This window comes from Hyperolius riggenbachi, chromosome 10 (genome assembly GCF_040937935.1).
Source record: "Hyperolius riggenbachi isolate aHypRig1 chromosome 10, aHypRig1.pri, whole genome shotgun sequence".
NCBI classification, from domain to species: domain Eukaryota; kingdom Metazoa; phylum Chordata; class Amphibia; order Anura; family Hyperoliidae; genus Hyperolius; species Hyperolius riggenbachi.
This window is the reverse complement of record NC_090655.1, coordinates 5,294,189-5,319,824: the sequence shown is the minus strand read 5'-3', so window position 1 is coordinate 5,319,824 and position 25,636 is coordinate 5,294,189. Positions and strand designations below refer to the sequence as shown.

General features: G+C 44.3%; 1 protein-coding gene across 5 annotated transcripts in view; it reads right to left on the bottom strand.

Annotated features, from left to right (window-relative positions):
- ZMAT4 (zinc finger matrin-type 4) overlaps positions 1-25,636 on the bottom strand; it is a 761,540-nt gene that overhangs the window by 315,688 nt on the left and 420,216 nt on the right. For all 5 annotated transcript variants that reach the window (XM_068255194.1, XM_068255195.1, XM_068255191.1 and 2 more), the window contains exon 5: positions 12,000-12,230. In XM_068255194.1, coding sequence (XP_068111295.1) covers positions 12,000-12,230 — 231 coding nt within the window. The remainder of the gene's footprint in view (positions 1-11,999; positions 12,231-25,636) is intronic.

Sequence of the window (25,636 nt, the reverse complement as noted above, 5' to 3'; positions counted from 1 at the left end):
CTGAGAATCGCCATCCTGATGCATTATGGGAAGGGATTGATCCACATTCCGCTCTCCTCGGCCGGTGACTGAACAGCGAGTAGGTGGACATCAAACGAGCGTCCAGCAGATGAAAGGCAAGAAAATTGACAGAAAATGAAGGCGACACATGAAAGGCTGCCCTGATCTTTGTGGACAGAGATTTTCTATTGATGATGTTCTGATTGCTCTCCAGGGGTTGCGTATCTCTCCATCTCTCTATGGCACCGATAGGTCATTCCCCTCCACCCACCGGTGGCTGTTCACAGAACCGAGGATCATTAGGCTGCATAAGGCTCAGCTGACTTCTCCGGTGAACCGGCAGCTACCTGTCCCCAGAAGTGATTAAAGGAGTTGTTAGTGTGCTTCAGGTTCATCGGATGTGAAATATGGTCAGAAGCGAGATGCCAAGGACAGCCGAGAGAGAGAGAGAGAGCTGGCAGGCAGAACATGGAGCACCGCCGGCCAGGCAACCGACCAACATCATTAGTGGCGGGATTACTGCAAAACATCTTCAAGGAGTGACGGAAATTATAGAGGACACCGAGGTCTAATGAAGCAAAATTCAAGTTACATAAAAGAAGCAGCAAAAAACAAAGTAAACAGGTTTACAGCAGGGTTGGGAGTACAAAACACGGGACCTCCAGTTATACTTTGATGGAGTCTCCCTCCCAAAAAGTATATTAAAGCTAATGGGAGTCTAAATTAAAAAAAAGAGATACTTACCTAAGGAGAGGGAAGGCTCTGGGTGCTATAGAGCGGTCCCACTCCTCTCCCGGGGCCCTCGGTGCAGTGCTGGCTCCCCTGTTTGAATCCCCCGCCATGGAGGACTTTGGGATCCGAATCTTCCCGAAGACAGGTGGCTCCATACTGCGCACGGGCTAGTTCACGCGTGCGCAGTAATATGGAGCGGCCCGTCTTCGGAAGGACTCGGCTCCCGCAGCCTCCTTCGGCAGTGGAGACAGCAGCATTTGACCAAATTGGTTGACTACTGCCACGGGGAGCCATCACTGGGACCAGGAGAGGAAAGAGAAGGCTCTATAGGACCCAGAGCCTCTTGACCATCTCTACACAGGACACCTTACAAGACTCCACCATCCTTCAGAATTCCCATTTGTCATTCTCTAACCCTTGAAGCCGTGTATCTAAAAACTCATCTCAACCCCATGGAGTACAGCATGCCAGGCCCTTCTTATCTGCTGTTGCCTCTCAAAGCTTGTCCAAGCTTGTGTTTGTTGCTTCCATGATACCATCTAGCCAACTAATTCTCTGCCATCCCCTCCTCCTTTTGCCCTCGATCTTTCCCAGCATCAAGATCTCCTCCAATGAGTTCTCGTTATGTCCCCAAAGTATCTCGGTATCGGCATTGCAGCTTCCAATGAACAGTCAGGGTACATTTCTTTAGGCCTCTTTTACACTAGCCTCGAAAACCTGCTTTGCGTTACCCAGTTTTACGGCAGGATAACGCATCGACAATGCAAAGCGATGGGGCCTAGCACAGTTAACGCATCACACCGGTAGTGCTCACAAATAATATGTCAATGGGTGATGCATAACTTTTAAAAAGGTTGGCGGCGTTGCGAGGGAATCGTACTTCCTGTCCTGCAATGCATGGAACAACAGAATAAGATGGGGACTTCCTGTCCAGCAGGGAGTACGCCACAGGCCGAGGGGTGTGTGTGTGTGTGTGTGGGGGGGGGGGGGGGGGCTGCGATGCAGTGGGGGGCAGTGCATCGCACCTCAAACGCACATCTCAAGTATAAGACGGGCTTCAAGGATTTCTTGCCGTCGAAGAGTCTTTCAGAAATTTTCTCCAGCACCACAATTCGAAGACATTGATTCCTCAGCGCTCAGCCTTCCTTATGGGCCAACTCTGACAACCGTACTTCACTACTGGTGAAACCATGGCTGACTATATGGACCTTTGTTGGCCTGTGGACATCTCAACTTTGTATTACATTGCCCAGTTTCTTTGTCTGCAGTTTAAGCCCAAGGACACAAAGTCTGACTCTGCTTCTATCTCTCCCACCTCTATATGCCAGGGTGGGGTGGGGGGGAGGGGGGTGTCCTAATGCCATGGACCATGTTGGCACTATAACCAATAATAATATTAACTTTGGAAAGTTCAGAGATCCTTCTGTGTCTAAGCAGAGTGTGAGAGCTCCTGGCTGCAGGAACAGCTATAAGAGGACGTTTCAAGGTCACATTCTCATTAAAGCTGCCACATTGTTTTGACAACAGCGAGCAAATGCACATCACGGCGTACTTTATAGAACGGGGACCTCCGACCTCTCCTGACTGCGCATTGCGGCCGTGGCATCTCGATCCGCGCTCTGCCCCGCCACCATGACTTTGGCCAAGTGCAAACAAGGAACGAAATGATTGTGAGACAAAGGCCATAAATCAACATTGCCGTGACCGACTCTCCGGACTAACGGCCTCACAATCTTTATTTAAAAGATTTAGGTTTTTTTTCAATTTACAATGGTGGTTATTATAATCATTAGCGGGCCGAGATGGAAAATAACGTCAGTCCAGAATCGCGGTGGAAATTCTTGTGAGGTTTAAGCGGCGCGGAGGTAATTTAGCACATTATGGGGAAATGTCACAAGGAATTCTCACACAATTAATGTATGTTTTCACTCGGTATTTAACCCTTTCACAGACTACAGTGACTCAAACTAGCTTCTATACTTAATCTGTGTCTCTAAGCAGTATATGGTGACAATGATGAATATGAGGGTATGCAGATTCCGACAAGACACCATCCTCACTGTACTGAGAACATAAATACTCCTGCAACCATTGCAGCGCCGTATCTATGGTGTGCTGGGGACCATGCATAGATTATTATCAATAATGATTTCTAAAGCGCCAACATATTCCGTGGCGCTGTACAAAGTTAGAAACAAACATGGGGTACAAAATAATACAGACAATGCTGTACACCAATATACACAAAATACAGAGTTGGTACAACTCTAGGAACTTCAACTTTAGGAAAGCAAACTTTTGTTTTTTTGTACAAAATACAGAATTGGTCAGTGATGTGCCCTTTAACACTCCCCCCAAGTATGTCGCTCACACTGCACACATACCGTACATCACTGACCTGATGACACTGACCTGATGAAGCGGCATTAAGCCATAAAATGCGTTGTGTACTGTGCCAAAATAAAATGTAGGATTCTTAACTATCGTACTTTATCTTCATTAAAGTGGACCCTAATTAAAAATACAAGATTTCAGAAATAAAATCTATTTTCTAACTTCTAATAATAAATAGCAGCGTTTTTTTTCAGCTGCATGATGACAAATATATAATATTTTACATTTATTGGAGGAACCCCTCCCTTCCTTTCATATTGCCGGGACAGAATCCGGCAGACTTATGGAGAAGATGAAAAACAAAAACAAAACAATGGCTTTTACTTATGATGTCACAGGGCAGGTGATCTCAGCTTGTGTGAGATTTCACATAGACGACGCCCCTGTGAGGGAGGGTAGCTGATGACAAACACACCCATGATCTAAAACCTCCTACTAAGCTTAGAAGTAATGGCTGCCACCTGTATAACCCTAGTTATGATAAGAGAAGGGTGAAAAGCATGCACTGAGATGCTCATAGGCTTGAAGGAGTGTTTGTTTATCTTTGTATGTGTCAGAGTGGTGCAACTACATATTTTGAATTAAAAAAAAAATGTTTGGTTTGGGTCCACTTTAAGGTAGGCTGACACCCACCTTTTTTTTACCACTAAAACATCAGTGATTTATGTTTGGATGCCTCCTACTCCCTTTTACCCCTAGTGGGGGTCTAGTTTATGACCATATCATAAACCCTTTTTGTGGCGCTGAGACCTTGGTAACCCTGAAAGGCCAAGTGGAGACGAGCTTTCTCCACATGCTTATATGGTGGTTGCTGGATAGCAACCCAGACGTGTGAGTACCAGAATATATCGTTTCCTGTATTTCCATATCATCCTGACCTACTACACCAGATTGGGCACCCTTGTGTTCTTTTCTATTTCTCATTCTAAATATCCCCAACTCCCCACTGTTAGAATTTAAGTATTATATGATTGAAGTCGTAGGCCTCAGGTACTTGAACTGAGGTTAGGTAAAAGACTTGATGTGCAGAGTCTCTCTTTAAGCAGAGTTTCTCGGAGAAGAAATGATGCAGTTACAAGAAAGATGTTCCTTAAAGAGACTCCGTAACAAAAATTGCATCCTGTTTTTTATCATCCTACAAGTTCCAAAAGCTATTCTAATGTGTTCTGGCTTACTGCAGCACTTTGTACTATCACAGTCTCTGTAATAAATCAATGTATCTTTCCCCTGTCAGACTTGTCAGCCTGTGTCTGGAAGGCTGCCAAGTTCTTCAGTGTTGTGGTTCTGCTATGCACTCCCCCCTCAGGGGGGAAAGAAACACACAAATGATCTCTTGAGATTCAAAAGGAAGGCTGTATACAGCCTGCTTGTGTATGGATGTATTTTCTATGTGTGGACATACTGTACATCAACCTACTTCCTGTTTTGGTGGCCATTTTGTTTGTTTATAAACAAACTTTTTAAAACTGTTTTTAACCACTTTTAATGCGGCGGGGAGCGGCAAAATTGTGACAGAGGGGAATAGGAGATGTCCCCTAACGCACTGGTATGTTTACTTTTGTGCGATTTTAACAATACAGATTCTCTTTAAGGAAGGCCACATAATGGGTTATCAGGTCTAAGGTCTAACTGCTCCTCTTGTACAGTACACATCTTTGTGAATTACGCAAGTGCAGGACACTCCCAGCTATGGAAGCGCGATTACAGGAGGCGGGCAACACACCCATACATGCTCAGAAGTGACACGGCTGGGGTCGGCGATTACGCAGTGGGGACAGCAGAAACCTGGAGGACAGCAGAACTTCAGTGCTGGACCAGATAGACGGCTAGGGGCCGGAAAAAGCTTCAGGTAACTAAAGCTTCACTTTATTTTACCTCATATATCCTCTAAAGCCAAAATAAACGAGCTAATGAATCCAGTTTGTAGTACAGATGATAAATAGAGCACCAACATAGATAGGAGTCTTTTTTTCAGTTTAAAGAGACTCCGTAACAAAAATTGCATCCTGTTTTTTATCATCCTACAAGTTCCAAAAGCTATTCTAATGTGTTCTGGCTCACTGCAGCACTTTGTACTATCACAGTCTCTGTAATAAATCAATGTATCTTTCCCCTGTCAGACTTGTCGGCCTGTGTCTGGAAGGCTGCCAAGTTCTTCAGTGTTGTGGTTCTGATATGCACTCCCCTCTCCAGGCCCCTCTCTGCACACTGCCTGTGTGTTATTTAGATTAGGGAAGCTTCTCTCTTCTCTCTTATCTTTTACAAGCTGGATAAATCCTCCTCTGAGCTGGCTGGGCTTTCACATACTGAGGAATTACAGACAAGGGCAGAGCTGTCTGCACTCTGCAGGAAGAAACAGCCTGACACTTCAGTGGAAGATAGCTGCAGGGGGAAAGAAACACACAAATGATCTCTTGAGATTCAAAAGGAAGGGTGTATACAGCCTGCTTGTGTATGGATGTATTTTCTATGTGTGGACATACTGTACATCAACCTACTTCCTGTTTTGGTGGCCATTTTGTTTGTTTATAAACAAACTTTTTAAAACTGTTTTTAACCACTTTTAATGCGGTGAGGAGCGGCGAAATTGTGACAGAGGGTAATAGGAGATGTCCCCTAATGCACTGGTATGTTTACTTTTGTGCGATTTTAACAATACAGATTCTCTTTAATGACTTAATTTTTTTAAGATTGCATCAGCTGCTGTTTAGAATCCCTTTTTCTCACTGCTTCTCAGTTGTTTTATCCTCTATTTGCTTTTCAGGAAACCAGACTGAATTTGACAAGCTGTTGACTAACTCTTTTGCATAGATAACTGGAGTTCACTTCATGTATGCTTTAAGCTCCTCGAGGCATTTTAATTTACAAATCAAAAATGAATCACTGCAATAAAACATTTCACAATTCAATTACTGGAGTACATATACACACACAGCTCAATTTAGCCTCTCCTTACATTTACCAGGGTACACACCATGCAAAATCAGATAGATGGGTTGATAGATAATTTTTGACAGATCCAATCTGATTTCCAATCGATTTTCTGATCACATCTATGCAAATTCATCAGAAAAACGATCCAAAATCAGATCGTACCTGTCGGAAATGATCTATTGGGAAATTGCATAGTGTGTACCAGGCTTAAAGGACAACCGAGGTGACGTGAAATGATGAGATAGACATGGGTATGTACAGTGCCTAGCTCACAAATAACTAGGCTGTGTTCCTTTTTTCTTTCACTGCCTGAAAGAGTTAAACATCAGGTATGCAAGGGACAGTTTCTATCCGGGTCAGACTGGGTCAGAATAACCCTCACTGATAAGTAATTACAGCCATAAAACACTTTCCTGTCAGTAAATGGCTTCCTACAGCAGGAAAGAGATAAAAAGGTCAATTCATAGATTTGAGCTCTAGCATACTTCCATAAAGGTGTCCTTGAGCAGAGACAATGAAATAATGTAAAACTGGGGGATATCTGAAAAAAAAGTAATTTTTAGGAGAAGGAGGATAGATGCAATCATTTTTTTTTCATCAGTTTATTTTCAACTCAGATGTCCTTTAAGGAGAATTATCAGCAAAGATCAGCATTGGTTGTTGCTTGCTTTCCACAGCTGCACAATCTGAGTGGCTGGCAGTCAGCGTCAAACCACTCAGTCTTCATTTGCTAGAGCAAGTGTGGATTAAATAAGCATCTCAGTTCATATACACAGGGAAAGCAATTTCAGAAAACGCGCCTTCAAATCTGCCAAATACGCAAAGATGAACTTCCCCTTTCCACTTTAAAAGTAGCCACAGCCACCGAATTTGGCCATCAGATAGATCCCTGTAAAATCGAGTCTGATAGGGATCTATTACTGCCAGACTATAAGCATAGATTTTTAATAGATTGCAGCATCTACCCGCAAGTGCAAAGCTATGGGCAGTCAATCTACCGCCAATTGATCAATATCTTCCATCTGGGGCAATCAAATTATTAAATCAACTTCAGCGGGCCAGCTGCGGCATCGATTTCTACCAGATTCAATTAGAGTGACTGAATTGGCCAGATATCGACGGAAAAAAAAAATCGCTAAGTGTATGGCCCCTTTAAATCCTTACATTTTCCTCTGATACTGTGACTGAGCGGTATAAATTTTGATGTATTTTTGTAGCTTACTCGCCGGTCTCACCGCTGATCACGCGGCGTTATACATTGATGTTGTTTACAGAACGTTATAGAACAGAACGTTCGGAAAATGAGCACACTGTCCTCTCTGAATAATTCCCATAAAATAAGAGGGATGTGCGAGACGAGGAACGAGATGTGCCTTTCGCTTCTCACACGCCTCTACGCCGCGGCACACGCCAGGGACGGGACGCTTCGCATAAACGCCACGCTGCCAATATGTCAGGGGACCCTCAGAACGCCGCACAGCTCTCAATTATTAAATACTGTGATATTCCCCCAATTTTAAGGCAAAGCCGGTGAAAGCTGCGAATGGAAGGCAGCATTTACATCTATTATATACGAACGCACTCGCGGTGTGATGATGGGATTCACACATTATATGATAAAACACAATAACTGCAGCTTATTACCTACAATACGGAAGTGACAAGAACGCTGCGTTATCCAAACAAATAATCTGCAAACTAGATTTCATGAATAAGGGTCCTTCCAGCTTATTAATATTCTTACATCGCCTCTAACATCCCCCCATCTAACACTTCTCTCCCCCCCCCCCCCCCCCCTGGTCGGGAATTACTGTGCCTCCCTGAGTGCTCCTCAGTAAAATACAGTTAACTGTTTCTCCAGCAGCGTACAGTGAACAGGATATGGTCTCTAAAAAACCCTCTCCATGTCAGCCTGAGTCTATGCAGGCATTAAGTAAACCAAGGGTCTTATCTATTAGCCATAAATACCTCACAATCCTCACAAGATCCCTTGTAATTAATGTATCTGGATGACACTTACATTATTTTTGGAAAAAAACATCTCTCTACCTCCTTCTGATTGTATTTTCTGACGATGGCCTCAATTCACTAAGCTAATCTCCTGTCTTTAATAAAGTTTCTAGAGTTATCACCATGGTTATGAGGCATGTCGTATTCAGGAAACATTTTACCTCAGGCAAACCTAAAATTAACTCTTCTGTCTATAAGTTAAGGTGAGATCTTCTAAAATTAACTTTTCAATCCTTAAAATAACTCCAGAATTCTGAAAATAAATATAGAGGAGGTAACAAATACAGAGGAGGTAACTTAAGGATTGAAGAGATAAGATAACTCTCTTACTGTGTGGTGGTAAGTTTTCTCTTGCCTTATCTCCAGCATGATCTTGGTGAATTGAGGCCATTTTCAGTCAACAGGAACAGAGTCTGATGAAGGCTTACAAGCTGAAAGCTTACTGTTTTTTCATTTAAATTAGCCAATAAATTGTATTATCTCGATTTGAACCTTACTGTCTGTAAAATACAAGCGCTAGTCTGCAGCACTGCTTAGCTACTAAGATAAGTAATTACACACACAGTGTTTCTCTCCCTCCTGCCTCTCCCTCCTCCCCTTGCCGGTTATCCCAAGCTCAGCTCGGGGTAACCTGCGCAGGAGGATTTCTCAGGCCCCTGCTGGGCCGATTTGCATAATTTTTTTTCCTACACGCAGCTAGCACTTTGCTAGCTGCGTGTGGTACGCGGCACGCGATCGCCGCCGCTACTCGCCGATTCGCCGCTACCCCCCAGACCCCTGCGCAGCCTGGCCAATCAGTGCCAGGCAGCGCTGAGGGGTGGATCGGGATTCCCTCTGAAGTCCCGACACCATGACATCGGTGACACCATCCCGCCCAATCGCCATGGCGACCGGGGAAGCCCTGCAGGAAATCCCGTTCTGAACGGGATTTCCTGCTTACTCTGATCGCCGGAGGCGATCGGAGTGGGTGGGGGGATGCCGCCGCTCAGCGGCTATCATGTGGCGAGCCCTGTGCTCGCTACATGATTTGAAAAAAAAATAAATTAAAAAAAAGTGCTGCGCTGCCCCCTTGCTGCGGGAATTGGACCGGCAAGGAGGTTAAAGAGTCATCAGACATAGGCTAGGGGCTGGAATGATTTGTCTGTGATCTGTCCACACAAGAGCAGGTTGCTAGCAAGTACGGATTAAAGCTTGCTAGCCCACTAGCAATGTACACATGTAGGTATTTTTTCTTCAATAGTAGCACCATCAACAACAAAATATAATTCTAAAGTTGCCCACTAACGGTACAATGTTCAACGAAGAATCGCCCGAGATGCCACATAATACAACGATCATTTTGCCATCAGCGAACCAATCTGTTCTTCCTACCAATCCCAACCAATTCTAAAGAACATTTTTCCAAACATCTTGATTGTCAAAGAAACATCTTTAGGATCTTTCACAGTCGATTTGGACATCCACAAAGTATTCTTTCTGCCGGTCTGATTGCATCTATCTATTCCCTTAGGCGATTGATCAATTAAAATTGGACCGTTAGTGGGCACCTTTACACGTTAACAAGAGTCGTCCTGGGATGTAGAAAAAAAATGGCCTATATAACACACTGGAGGCCTGACTTACTAATGCAGAATCCAGCCTTTCTATCTCAGTCACCTGAAATAATCGTTAGTGATTGGTTTGGGTGTCTGCTTAGGAAGAAGCGCTGAATAAACGCCAATCGGCTAACTGTTCTATGGCGAGAGGAGGGTGAATGGGGCGACAGTCGCCCTGCTGTAGGGGGCAGTGTTCCCCAGTGGAGATATCAGAAGTTATTAGAGCTGATCACTGAGATTGTAATAAATCTGCCTTGCATGCAAACTTAATGTAAATTGTATGCTGGTTGGAAATGGGCCAGTCTAATACACTTCCTGTTGCTATTGATTGGCCCGAATCCAAACTCCTAACAATTTGCATTATATTTGCATGCAAGCCATTCATGACCCCCGTCAACAGTTTTTCACCCATCTACCCCTCCCCCCACCACTTCTCCTTGCTGCATTCTGAAAAATAACAACTAAAAAGTTACTCAGGAATTTTAAAGAGACTCTGTAACAAAAATGTCATCCTGTTTTTTACCATCCTACAAGTTCCTAAACCTATTCTAATGTGCTCTGGCTTACTGCAGCACTTTCTACTATCACTGTCTCTGTAATAAATCAATGTATCTTTCCCCTGTCAGACTTGTCGCCCTGTGTCTGGAAGGTTGCCAACTCTTCCGTGCTGATCTGCTATGCACACCCCTCTCCAGGCCCCTCTATGCACACTCCAGTGTGTGTGTTAAGCCAGCAGTGTCTCTGCTATCTAATATCAGTGAAAGAGAGCTGGATAAAAATCCTCCTCTGTTGTGAAAGGAGCTGGCTGGGCTGTCACATACTGAGGAATTACAGACACAGGCAGAGCTGTCTGCAGGAAGAAACAATCAGCCTGTCACTATTCAGTGGATGAGAGCTGCAGGGGGACAGAAGTTAAACACACAAATGATCTCTTGAGATTGAAAAGGAAGGGTGTATACAGCCTGCTTGTGTATGGATGTATTTTCTATGTGTGGACATGCTGTACATCAACCTAGTTCCGGTTTTGGTGGCCATTTTGTTTGTTTATAAACAAACTTTTTAAAACTGTTTTTAACCACTTTTAATGTGGCGGGGAGCGGCGAAATTGTGACAGAGGGTAATAGGAGATGTCCCCTAACGCACTGGTATGTTTACTTTTGTGCGATTTTTAACAATACAGATTCTCTTTAAGCTTCCTCCTCTTTTCCCTTTTCGAAGCAGCAGTGTTTCTAAAGGAGTCTGAATTTTTCTACGAATGTGAAATTTTATTAATCTTTATTCCATACATAAGAGCACTTCCAGCAGATCTGAGTAGAGCTGGTGGGGTGACATCATTACATCCTGCTCAGCATCACAAGACTAGGGGGCGTGTCCAGGACCAGGCTTCAGGAGCTTAACTGCTATGCCAAAAAGAGCAGTCTCTCAAGAACTCTGCTAACAAGCTATTCTAGCGTTACTTTCTACATCGGAACTGTGAGTCCATCAACCTCCAGAGACTCACTATACTTCAATCAAGAGGAAACAAAAGCCACAATCTCCTGACTAGATGAATATATTGTCCTACCATATCTAGCAATCAGAGCCGTAGATTTTCAAAGCATGGAAGGCATTCAAGCCCCTTTTATGAGTAATAAAAGTATAGAATTCACCATAACTAAATGTTTTAAGAGAATTCACATCATAACCACCCTCACTTTGAAAATAAAACCCGTTCTAAACCGTAAAATCTCTTTTCCTCCATACACAGTTTATTTCCTCTTGTCCTTGTACAGACCTAAGGATGAAACACCAAGCAACAATATGTTGTACTGCCCTAAGATACATTCATACATATAGATCCCTTCATCATACAAATACCCCAATATTTAGGCGGTAAAACAATATCTATGTGCAGAGTTTAACTCAAAACGACAATGAACAAACACTAGATTGTGATAAGTGGCAGAGAAATGGAGGGTTGCGTTTCACCCAACATGTTCAGATCAATCGAAGCAAAAAAGAAAACAACCTTGATTTGCATACTAGGAAAATAGTTGCTCAATCATCTCTACAGAATCTTCTGTTGCCCATCCATAAAAAATCCACTGATGTCCATACACACAATTATGAGTGGTCAATGTGATGCTAATGAGCCTGACTTACATTTACATTTAATGCTAATTACCTACAGCTCAGAATTAAACCAATCAAATGCATGAACTGCTGGTTTGGATTGTCTGAATTCCAATAGCATCTTACTGACCATCGCTAATCAAGATCAAAGCAAAACAGAAGCCCATCTGTGTACATCCCATACTAATACAGAACTCTCGACAGTTAGTTATGAAGACTGACCTTCGAGGGCTTCAGAGTCCAAGGTCTCCCCCAGTCGCTGTAGAAGTCTCGCCCGGGCCGCGTTCTTCTTGTGCTTTTTGCCCTCGTAATGTTGTTGAGCCATCATCGGGTTGTTGAACCACGCTCGGCAGAGGTCGCAGAATTTCCGGGACTCGCTCCCAATGTTCATACTCCACAGGGTGTCTTCTTCTAAAGCATCCTCCAAATGATCTGTGTTCTCCTGAGCAGGTTCTGAAGACACAAAAACAACCAAGACCAAGAGATGAAAGACCACTCTGTGTTACTGAGAGGCTGACACAAAAACAACCAAGGCCAAGAGGTAAAAGACCACTCTGTGTTACTGAGAGGCTGACCGAAAAACAACCAAGGCCAAGAGATGAAAGACCACTCTATGTTATTGAGAAGCTGACACAAAAACAACCAAGGCCAAGAGGTAAAAGACCATTCTATGTTATTGAGAAGCTGACACAAAAACAACCAAGACCAAGAGGTAAAAGACCACTCTGTGTTACTGAGAGGCTGACACAAAAACAACCAAGACCAAGAGATGAAAGACCACTCTGTGTTACTGAGAGGCTGACACAAAAACAACCAAGGCAAAGAGGTAAAAGACCACTCTGTGTTACTGAGAGGCTGACACAAAAACAACCAAGGCCAAGAGGTAAAAGACCACTCTGTGTTACTGAGAGGCTGACACAAAAACAACCAAGACCAAGAGGTAAAAGACCACTCTGTGTTACTGAGAGGCTGACACAAAAACAACCAAGGCCAAGAGGTAAAAGACCACTCTGTGTTACTGAGAGGCTGACACAAAAACAACCAAGGCCAAGAGATGAAAGACCACTCTGTGTTACTGAGAGGCTGACACAAAAACAACCAAGGCCAAGAGATGAAAGACCACTCTGTGTTACTGAGAGGCTGACACAAAAACAACCAAGGCCAAGAGGTAAAAGACCACTCTGTGTTACTGAGAGGCTGACACAAAAACAACCAAGACCAAGAGGTAAAAGACCACTCTGTGTTACTGAGAGGCTGACACAAAAACAACCACGGCCAAGAGGTAAAAGACCACTCTGTGTTACTGAGAGGCTGACACAAAAACAACCAAGGCCAAGAGATGAAAGACCACTCTGTGTTACTGAGAGGCTGACACAAAAACAACCAAGGCCAAGAGGTAAAAGACCACTCTGTTACTGAGAGGCTGACACAAAAACAACCAAGACCAAGAGGTGAAAGACCACTCTGTGTTACTGAGAGGCTGACACAAAAACAACCAAGGCCAAGAGATGAAAGACCACTCTGTGTTACTGAGAGGCTGACACAAAAACAACAAAGGCCAAGAGGTAAAAGACCACTCTGTTACTGAGAGGCTGACACAAAAACAACCAAGACCAAGAGGTAAAAGACCACTCTGTGTTACTGAGAGGCTGACACAAAAACAACCAAGGCCAAGAGATGAAAGACCACTCTGTGTTACTGAGAGGCTGACACAAAAACAACAAAGGCCAAGAGGTAAAAGACCACTCTGTTACTGAGAGGCTGACACAAAAACAACCAAGACCAAGAGGTAAAAGACCACTCTGTGTTACTGAGAGGCTGACACAAAAACAACCAAGGCCAAGAGGTAAAAGACCACTCTGTGTTACTGAGAGGCTGACACAAAAACAACCAAGGCCAAGAGATGAAAGACCACTCTGTGTTACTGAGAGGCTGACACAAAAACAACCAAGGCCAAGAGGTAAAAGACCACTCTGTGTTACTGAGAGGCTGACACAAAAACAACCAAGACCAAGAGGTAAAAGACCACTCTGTGTTACTGAGAGGCTGACACAAAAACAACCAAGGCCAAGAGGTAAAAGACCACTCTGTGTTACTGAGAGGCTGACACAAAAACAACCAAGGCCAAGAGGTAAAAGACCACTCTGTGTTACTGAGAGGCTGACACAAAAATAACCAAGCAGAGAGTTAGGCCTCTTGCACACTGCAAGTGATTCCGATTCAGATTCCGCTTTTTAATCAGTTTTTACATCCGGTTCAGATTCCGATTTGCAGTTTGCTCCCTGCACACTGCATATCGGAATCTGAATCGGATGTAAAAACTGATTAAAAAGCAGAATCTGAATCACTTGCAGTGTGCAGGAGGCCTTATTGAGATGCTATTTCTACAAAAACTACTACTTCGTTCTTTGTCTAATTCTGAAAGGAAAAGCCTCTAAACTTTTGGTGGACGAAGAATACAGTAAATACAGCTTTTAGGAAAGGTTTCTTTTTATTTAAGCAGCATACATCTTTTATGGTCAGCTGCTTTTCTAGAGAACATTGAACATTGCACATGGCTGACTGCTCCTCTGAGGCTCACATTCTAATGTTTCAGCTACGAGAAAGAAAGTGGAACTCAATGAATTGCTTGCAAACAATTTTATCATCCATCAATCTCTCTTTCTAGTCAATTCTCAGACTTGACGTCTAATGACAACAGAGAAGTCTCTGGGGACAGTGGGAAAAAAGTATTTTTAATCATCGTTCATGCCAGAGGAGGGCATAGATTTACTACATTTACTAGATTTACTAACACTTACATTTAAAGAACACCTGGAGTGAGTAGATAAAAGCTAGATAGATATTTATGTCAGTAGTTGGACAATCTAATCCTACCATAGTCACAGTCTAATGTCCTACCATATCATTATTATGTATTTATATAGCACTGACATCTTCTGCAGCACATTACAGAGTACATAGTCATGTCACTGACTGTCCGCAGAGGAGCTCACACTCTAATCCTACCATAGTCATAGTCTAATGTCCTACCATATTATTATTATGTATTTATATAGCACTGACATCTTCTGCAGCACTGTACACAGTACATAGTCACGTCACTGACTGTCCTCAGAGGAGCTCACAATCTAATCCTACCATAGTCATAGTCTAATGTCCTAACATATCATTATTATGTATTTATATAGCACTGACATCTCCTGCAGCACATTACAGAGCACATAGTCATGTCACTGACTGTCCTCAGAGGAGCTCACAATCTAACCCAACCATAGTCATAGTCTAATATCGTACCATATTATTATAAGGTATTTATATAGCACTGACATCTTCTGCAGCACATTACAGAGTACATAGTCATGTCACTGACCGTCGTCAGAGGAGCTCACAATCTAATCCTACCATAGTCTTAGTCTAATGTCCTACCATATTGTTATTATTTATTTATATAGCACTGACATCTCCTGCAGCACATTACAAAGTACATAGTCATGTCACTGACTGCCCTCAGAGGAGCTCACACTCTAATCCTACCATAGTCTTACATAGTTACATAGTTATTTTGGTTGAAAAAAGACATACGTCCATCGAGTTCAACCAGTACAAAGTACAACTCCAGCCTGCTCCCTCACATATCCCTGTTGATCCAGAGGAAGGCGAAAAAACCCTTACAAGGCATGGTCCAATTAGCCCCAAAAGGGAAAAATTCCTTCCCGACTCCAGATGGCAATCAGATAAAATCCCTGGATCAACATCATTAGGCATAACCTAGTAATTGTAGCCATGGATGTCTTTCAACGCAAGGAAAGCATCTAAGCCCCCTTTAAATGCAGGTATAGAGTTTGCCATAACGACTTCCTGTGGCAATGCATTCCACATCTTAATCACTCTTACTGTAAAGAACCCTTTCCTAAATAAATGGCTAAAACGTTTTTCCTGCATGCGCAGATCATGTCCTCTAGTCCTTTGAGAAGGCCTAGGGACAAAAAGCTCATCTGCCAAGCTATTATATTGCCCTCTGATGTATTTATACATGTTAATTAGATCCCCTCTAAGGCGTCTTTTCTCTAGACTAAATAAACCCAGTTTATCTAACCTTTCTTGGTAAGCGAGACCTTCCATCCCACTTATCAATTTTGTTGCTCGTCTCTGCACCTGCTCTTAAACTGCAATATCTTTTTTGTAATGTGGTGCCCAGAACTGAATTCCATATTCCAGATGTGGCCTTACTAGAGAGTTAAACAGGGGCAATATTATGCTAGCATCTCGAGTTTTTATTTCCCTTTTAATGCATCCCAAAATTTTGTTAGCTTTAGCTGCATCGGCTTGGCATTGAGTACGATTATTTAACTTGTTGTCGATGAGTACTCCTAAGTCCTTCTCCAAGTTTGATGTCCCCAACTGTATCCCATTTATTTTGTATGGTGCTAGACCATTGGTACGACCAAAATGCATGACTTTACATTTTCTGTCCATTAGCCAGTTCCCTATCCATGCACACAGACTCTTCCCCAGTCCTTGCATCCTCAACTTTTGCACCAGACTTCTGTGGGGAACAGTGTCGAAGGCCTTTGCAAAGTCTAAGTATATCACATCTACAGCATTCCCAATATCCATATTAGCATTCACTACCTCATAAAAGCGGAGCATGTTAGTCAAACAGGACCTGTCTTTAGTAAAACCATGTTGATGCTGAGAAATAAGATTATTTTCTACTATGAAGTCATGTATAGTATCTCTTAGTAACCCCTCAAATAGTTTGCATACAACTGATGTTAAGCTTACAGGTCTGTAAGTTCCTGGATCTGATTTTTTGCCCTTCTTAAATAATGGGAAAACGTGGGCTGTACGCCAATCCACTGGGACTCTGCCAGTTGAAAGAGAGTCACAAAAGATAAGATAAAGGGGTTAATTTATAACTGAACTTAATTCCCTTAGGACCCGAGGATGCATGCCATCCGGGCCAGGTGCCTTGTCTATTTTTAATTTATTTAGTCTTGCCTTCACTTCTTCCTGCGTTAAGTATTTAATATTACAGTTAGAAGATTGAGACTCTTCCGCATTTAATAACTCTGCCTTACCTTGGTCATCCACCATTGAGTTCCCACCCTCATCCTTTAGGAGTCCTATACAGTCAACCTTTCTTTTTTTAGAGTTGATGTACTTGTAAAACTTTTTTGGGTTAGATTTGATATCCCTAGCGATTTGTTTTTCAGCTTCAATCTTTGCCTGCCTAATTTCTTTTTTACAATTTTTATTGCACTCCTTATAATTGCTTAGTGCAGCCTCGGTCCCCTCCTGTTTTAGGACCTTATAGGCATTCTTTTTCCTCTTCATTTTATCCCTAACCTTTCTATTCATCCATAGAGGCCTTTTTTTATTCCTAGACATTTTGTTTCCATATGGGATTTACATACTACAATATTGATTGAGAATAAGTTTAAAAGCTTGCCATTTCCCTTCAGTGTCTTCCCCTTGTAGTACATTATCCCAGTTTACCAAACTTAGTGCCTGCCTAATTTGATTGAACTTTGCTTTTCTAAAATTCATAGTTTTAGTGGTCCCGCTGCCCCGTGGCCTGTCAGTCACCAGATCAAACGTTATCATGTTGTGATCACTATTTCCCAAATGTTCTTGTCTTAGTCTAATATCCTACCATGTTGTTGTTATTATTATTATTATTATTATGTATTTATATGCCACTTTCTAGTTTTCGGTATCTACTGACAACTATTTTTTCAGCAGCAGCAAAAGAAAAACAAAAACTTTTCCAAATAAATGAGTTGTACCAACGCTGCAACTTCTCATTCTGAGAAACTAGCTGCCATTTCGGAGGAGATTCCTGGATAAATGTCTTATTAACGTATCTGGGCCTGAGAATCTTCGAATACGTCTCATCTGGAGTTCTGATACTTCCACCAAGCGAATCTCTTTCATCCGCCTCTCGGAGGACAGACTGGATTATTTATGATTTGATGCCTAGTCACAGAGCCTGACTGAAGATACCAAGAGCTGCAGGCACAAGTGCCCCTCAGGAGCGCAGCTGAGACTGACGGTGGGAAAAATGCTGCTTCTTCCCAGCACAGAATTCCCCCGGCATGCCGGGGACCTGCAGGTCTTCAAATACGGGAAATCTCATTTCTGCCTGTGCTGGTCTCAGTAATTATCAGGTCCGAGACAAGACTATACAGCACCAGAGGCAGAGATTCCAAAGGCCCCCCTCTCTTGAACTGTGCCCACCCCAGTATAGGCAGCAGATGTACCCAGTGAGAATCTGGATAGATTTCAACTTGAATCGCTTTGATATTGAAACTGCTGTAATATATCTCTTCCTGCTTCCAAGAGACTGAATATAATGATTGGTATTATACAGGTCTCCAACTTAAACTGACAGACCACTTATATTTTTTAAAGGTTTTTATTGACACTAATAAAAAGCTTATTCTTACTTATACTTATGTATGACTCACTTAGTTTTATTTGCGTGCAGATGGGTTCAGTATTTTTTCTGCAGAAGGTAGCAGATGTGACCCCAGTATTAAGTAGGTCCCCCAACCCCGCAGTATAGGTAACCAGATGTGCCCCCAGTTTTTCATAGTCCCCTCCCTCCCACATTATAGGTTGCCAGGTGTGCCCTCTATATTAGGTGGCTTCCTTTCTCAGTATAGGCAGTCAGATGTGCCCCCAGTATTAGGCAGCCCCCTCCCCAGTATAGACATTTAGATGTGCCCCCAGTATTAGGCAGCCCCTCCCCAGTATAGGCAGTCAGATGTGCCCCCAGTATTAGGCAGCCCCTCCCCAGTATAGACAGCCAGATGTGCCCCCAGTATTAGGTAGCCCCTCCCCAGTATAGGCAGTCAGATGTGCCCCCAGTATTAGGCAGCCCCTCCCCAGTATAGACAGCCAGATGTGCCCCCAGTATTAGGCAGCCCCCTCCCCAGTATAGACAGCCAGATGTGCCCCCAGTATTAGGCAGCCCCTCCCCAGTATAGACAGCCAGATGTGCCCCCAGTATTAGGCAGCCCCTCCCCAGTATAGACAGCCAGATGTGCCCCCAGTATTAGGCAGCCCCTCCCCAGTATAGACAGCCAGATGTGCCCCCAGTATTAGGCAGCCCCTCCCCAGTATAGACAGCCAGATGTGCCCCCAGTATTAGGCAGCCCCCTCCCCAGTATAGACAGCCAGATGTGCCCCCAGTATTAGGCAGCCCCCTCCCCAGTATAGACAGCCAGATGTGCCCCCAGTATTAGGCAGCCCCCTCCCCAGTATAGACAGCCAGATGTGCCCCCAGTATTAGGCAGCCCCCTCCCCAGTATAGACAGCCAGATGTGCCCCCAGTATTAGGCAGCCCCCTCCCCAGTATAGACAGCCAGATGTGCCCCCAGTATTAGGCAGCCCCCTCCCCAGTATAGACAGCCAGATGTGCCCCCAGTATTAGGCAGCCTCCTCCCCAGTATAGCCAGATGTGCCCCCAGTATTAGGCAGCCCCCTCCCCAGTATAGACAGCCAGATGTGCCCCCAGTATTAGGCAGCCCCCTCCCCAGTATAGGCAGTCAGATGTGCCCCCAGTATTAGGCAGCCCCTCCCCAGTATAGAGGGCCAAATGTGCCCCCAGTATTAGGCAGTCCCCTCCCCAGTATAGGCAGTCAGATGTGCCCCCAGTATTAGGCAGCCCCTCCCCAGTATAGACAGCCAGATGTGCCCCCAGTATTAGGCAGCCCCCTCCCCAGTATAGACAGCCAGATGTGCCCCCAGTATTAGGCAGCCCCCTCCCCAGTATAGGCAGTCAGATGTGCCCCCAGTATTAGGCAGCCCCCTCCCCAGTATAGACAGCCAGATGTGCCCCCAGTATTAGGCAGCCCCCTCCCCAGTATAGGCAGTCAGATGTGCCCCCAGTATTAGGCAGCCCCTCCCCAGTATAGATGGCCAGATGTGCCCCCAGTATTAGGCAGCCCCCTCCCCAGTATAGACAGCCAGATGTGCCCCCAGTATTAGGCAGCCCCCTCCCCAGTATAGACAGCCAGATGTGCCCCCAGTATTAGGCAGCCCCCTCCCCAGTATAGACAGCCAGATGTGCCCCCAGTATTAGGCAGCCCCCTCCCCAGTATAGACAGCCAGATGTGCCCCCAGTATTAGGCAGCCCCCTCCCCAGTATAGACAGCCAGATGTGCCCCCAGTATTAGGCAGCCCCCTCCCCAGTATAGACAGCCAGATGTGCCCCCAGTATTAGGCAGTCCCCTTTCTAAGTATAGATTACCAGATGCGCCCCCAGTATTAGGCAGCCCCTCTCCCAGTACAGAAAGCAGATGTGCCAAAAGTATTAAGTAGATTGCCCATTTGACTCCAAAACTGTTGACTTTTTGGGCTAGACCATATCCCATTAACAAAATCATTAATTTCAAGGTGACATTTTGGACACAGGTAAACATTCAATTTGTATTGTTTTATAAGGATATAGTAGATCTTACATGTTTTGTATTATAATGATTATCTATAGAAGGGATTGTGCTTTTCAAACATACAAATCCTGTACTTGGGGTTTGCGCATTTCTCCATTAAGCCCTCTACTGCCTGTTATTTCCTGTTAGCAGGCTCCGGTCTTACAATTACTCTCATCCTACTTCCTGTAAATGACAAAGCCCCGCCTACTCCTGTAGACCCATGAGCACACATTCACAAAACCTGAACCCTTTCTCGGCTTATTTATAAAATAGGGTTCCAGCAGTTTTCAAATGAAAAAGGAAAATAAATCCTAATCAGTCATTTCTAATGAATGAATCTTTGATGTTACTTGAATCATAAAATGTAAATGAGATGGCCTGAAGATGGGTGGAGGATTAGGCAGATGTTCCCAGGCTCGGAGGCCAGTGCTGGAGATATAGGGAGATATGAGGTCTCTCCTCCACATCTTCTGCAAAGGGGCCTGTTTTAAAGGAAGTTTTGTGGAGAAGTAAAAACAAGCTGGATACAGAGACGGAATTAGATTCTGCTGTATTCTCGCTGCTTTGTATTAAGATGTCAAATAAAGAATATAGGGCCTTTTTTTATATAAATTTACACCATTTATAGCTAAGGGAGAGTTTGCAGTTTTTTGGAGGGTAAAACAAAATGGATCTGATCATTTTTCCACCATCTCCATCCACTTCTCTACTTGATGTCACAATAAATGTCAATAACACCCCTAGAACTTCAGTTGCCCAAACTTGGTGCTAAGGTGGTATATTTCAATTCTCTATCATTTTTCACTCACATTCACTCACCAACAAGCTCCTGTCATTGTGAACTCTTAAAGAGACTCTGAAGCGAGAATAAAACTCGCTTCAGAGCTCAAAGTTAGCAGGGGCACGTGTGCCCCTGCTAAACCGCCGCTATCGCGCCGCTAAACGGGGGTCCCTTCACCCCCAAACCCCCCACTGCAACACTTGGTCGCAGACTTGGTCGCTCCTGGAGGCAGGGCTAACGGCTGCAGCCCTGCCTCCAGTCGCGTCTATCAGCGGCGCATCGCCGCCTCTCCTCCGCCCCTCTCAGTGAAGGAAGACTGAGAGGGCCGGGGAGAGGCGGAGATACGCGCTGACAGACGCGCGTGGGGCAGGGCTGCGGCGGTTAGCCCTGCCCCAACCAGGAAGCGCTCCCCCCGCTGCACCGAGGGGATTTGGGGGTGAAGGGACCCCCGTTAAGCCGCGGGATAGCGGCGGTTTAGCAGTGGCACACGTGCCCCTGCTATCTATGAGGTCTGAAGCGAGATTTATTCTCGCTTCAGACTCTCTTTAAGGCAGCCATACACTGGTCGATTGCCACCAGCAGATAGATCCCTCTGTGATCGAATCTGATCAAAGAGGGATCTATTGGCTGCCTTTACTGCAAACAGATTTTTAATCGATTTCACTATGAAACAGATTCACAATCTGTGGAGCTGCCGCTGCCGCCTCCCCCTGCATACATTACCTGATCTGGCCAGCGCAAGTCCCCCGGTCGCTCTGTCTCTTCTCCACTCTGGGCTTCAGCTTCACTTTTCCTTCTGTCGGGGGATGTTTAAACAGTAGAGGGCGCTCTACTGTTTAAACTTCCCGCGACAGGAAGTAAGTGAAGCCAGCCGGTGCCCAGCGCGGAGAAGGGACAGCGGGGACACATGCCGACAGAACAGGTAATGTATTGCCGCTAGCGTCGGTCGTCGGACATTCGAACGCCACTATCAAACGCACTCCCGACCTGCCGGCGATCGAGCAATTTTTTTTGCGTGGACAGATCGAAGGGATTGATCAATTGGTCAGCATTTGCGCATCAATATCACAGCAGATTCAATCACAGTGATCAAATCTGCTGTCTATCGGCGGAAAATCTGGTAAGTGTATGGGCCCTTTAAGACACATCTCCCAACTGACCCCTTCTCATGCAGGACTCCACTAAACTGCTAGTGCCCACCCTAATATCTTGGATTGATTACTGCAATACTCTGCTATGTGGCCTATCTACGAACTGACTTCCTCCCTTCAGCCTATACTGAACTCAGCTGCTCGTCTCATTCATCTCTCCTCTCGCTCCTCCTCTGCTGCTCCTCTCTGTCAAGCTCTCCATTGGCTGCCAATTAACCAGAGGATTCACTACAAACTTAACTCTAAAGTACAAAGCTCTTCACAATCCTTCTACACTGTAGGGATGAGCATTCGAAATCTGAGCAGTGTTCCAAAACATTTAGAACAGAACTCCAATCTGAACTAATGCGGACCACCATACAAAGGGTTATCTCTACACGCTGCGCTCCACGTCGCCTTCAATCTCTCCGATACTTCTTCTAAGGTAAAGAAGAAAGTATCACAGAGATGGAATGCAACGCAGCGCACGGAGGTGACGACTATGTAGACAAGGGTGAATTAACACCCACCCTCACCCCGATCCACAATAGTTCAGATTTTAACGCTGTTGCAATCTCAGATGACTGTTCCTACTACCCTGTATGGATGAAATCTGCTTTTTATCCTTCCCCTTTTAATGACTGTACATGCAGGGGGCAAATGTTGATTGTTGTGAACGCCAGACAATTTAGAACGCAAACTGGCGATTCGCAGTCCAGCAAGAGAAATACCGAATTGCTGTTTTCAGCTGTAATGCCTGTTTATGTTCACATTTAGTGTTATACATGCTATAATGATATGCGTTACATACTTCTAAGATCTTTGATAATTTTGATGTATATTCTGTTTGATCTTCAGAGCGTTAAACCACTTGTCTATGGAATCAAAGGAAAAAGGTTTGTATTTTTTATTTTAATTACAATATTTCATAAAATAATCAATGAAAGCTTTGTTACTTTATTTTAAGTGGACTTTTTTTTTTCTTTTTGCTTGTTTGGTGCTTAATAACTTGAACCAGAGATGAGCAGCGGCGGAGGACCTGAATGGACGGCAGTGGAGGAGGACCGGAATGGACGGCAGTGGAGGAGGACCGGAATGGACGGCAGTGGAGGAGGACCGGAATGGACGGCAGTGGAGGACGACCGGAATGGACGGCAGTGGAGGAGGACCGGAATGGACGGCAGTGGAGGAGGACCGGAATGGACGGCAGTGGAGGAGGACCGGAATGGACGGCAGTGGAGGAGGACCGGAATGGACGGCAGTGGAGGACGACCGGAATGGACGGCAGTGGAGGAGGACCGGAATGGACGGCAGTGGAGGAGGACCTGAGTGGATGGCGGCTGGTATTTTGCAAAACGTAAGCGCCAGTCCGGAAAAGTCATACGGGACCCAAACTTGCGTTACGCTCACCAGAATGGACCAACTTATCCCTTCTGAATGGACTAAAGAGTACAGATGCTATTGCTCTGCATAGGATCTGTTCTGTTTAGTTCTGCTTATTAGAGATGAGCGTAATGACGTAATTACGATTTTGCGAAATTTCCCGCAATTAGTGTAATATAGATTATGGCCGTAAGTACATATTCGTAATGAAGAAGGATTTCGCGAAATTCCGCGTAAGCGTAATTTCGCGTAATTTTCGCATTACAATGGGAATTTGTTCATGCCGTAATTTCGCATTAAACGCTACCGTAATTTCGCGTTAAACCGTAACGCTCCGTATAATATGAAAAAGCCGCCGACTTTAAGGGTTAATAGCAAAGCCCCCTTAAATGCCAAGAGCCTCAAATTTGGAGAATATATTAAGGAGATCAGAAGGAATAAGAGGAAAACAATTTTTTCAAAAAGACCTTATAGTTTTTGAGAAAATCGATGTTAAAGTTTCAAAGTAAAAATGTATACATTTAAAAACCCGCCGACTTTAAAGAGACTCCGTAACAAAAATCGCATCCTGTTTTTTATCATCCTACAAGTTCCAAAAGCTATTCTAATGTGTTCTGGCTTACTGCAGCATGTTCTACTATCACCATCTCTGTAATAAATCAACTTATCTCTCTCTTGTCAGACTTGTCAGGCCTGTGTCTGGAAGGCTGCCAAGTTCTTCAGTGTTGTGGTTCTGCTATGAACTCCCCCTTCCTGGCCCCTCTATGCACACTGCCTGTGTGTTATTTAGATTAGAGCAGCTTCTCTCTTCTCTCTTATCTTTTACAAGCTGAATAAATCCTCCTCTGAGCTGGCTGGGCTTTCACATAGTGAGGAATTACAGACAAGGGCAAAGCTGTTTGCAGGAAGAAAAGAGCAGCCTGAAACTTCAGTGCATGAGAGATGCAGGGGGAAAGAAACACACAAATGATCTCTTGAGATACAAAAGGAAGGCTGTATACAGCCTGCTTGTGTATGGATGTGTTTTCTATGTGTGGACATACTGTACATCAACCTACTTCCTGTTTTGGTGGCCATTTTGTTTGTTTATAAACAAACTTTTTAAAACCGTTTTTAACCACTTTTAATGCGGCGAGGAGCGGCGAAATTGTGACAGAGGGTAATAGGAGATGTCCCCTAACGCACTGGTATGTTTACTTTTGTGCGATTTTAACAATACAGATTCTCTTTAACGGTTAATAGCAAAGCCTGCTTTAAGTTTAGGAACACCAAATTCCCAGGGTATATTAAGGGGATCAGTGGGAATAAGAGGAAACATTTTTTTTTCAAAAAGACCTTATAGTTTTTGAGAAAATCAATGTTTAAGTTTCAAGGGCAAAAATGTCTTTTAAATGCGGAAAATGTCAGGTTTTTTTGCACAGGTAACAATAGTGCATTATTTTCATAGATTCCCCCAAGTGGGAAGAGTTTTACTTACTTCGTTCTGAGTGTGGGAAATATAAAAAGCGGGAGCTGCGGGGACTAAGCGTCCTGCACGGACGCGTAAGTGTATGCGGCGGCGGCGAGTGACGTCGGGTGCGGCGTAGTTACAATGTAACAAAGTTGTTACATTGTAATAACTTTGTTACATTGTAACTGATAGAACATTTCCGAGGCTATTTCGAGGGATCATTTATTTAAAGGGACAGGTAAGTATTAATGGTTAATTAAGAATATTAAAGGACTTTTTTCGTGGTTATGTTTTTTTGTTCAATTAAAATACTTTTTCTAAGTGTTTGTGTGTTTATTTACTTTTAACTCTTAAAGGAAATGGGTAAGGGGTACAAGTACCTCTATACTCATTTCTCCTGGGAGGGGGGGTGGGCATCTGGGGGACCTCTTTTTAAAGGGGACTCCCAGATTCCACCATGAAACCCCCCCCCCCCAGGAAATCGCGGCCTCCACCTCCACCGCCCATCGGAGGTGGAGAAGAGCCCCTTGTCCTTAGATTGGACAAGGGCTCGGAGGGGGAGGGGAAAGCTTGGCTGCCCCTCCCCTTCCGAGACCCCCCAATCCATGGACCATGCGGGCTGGTATAGTCAGGGTGCGGAGCCCCACGCGGCCGGTGCTCCGCATTCTGGC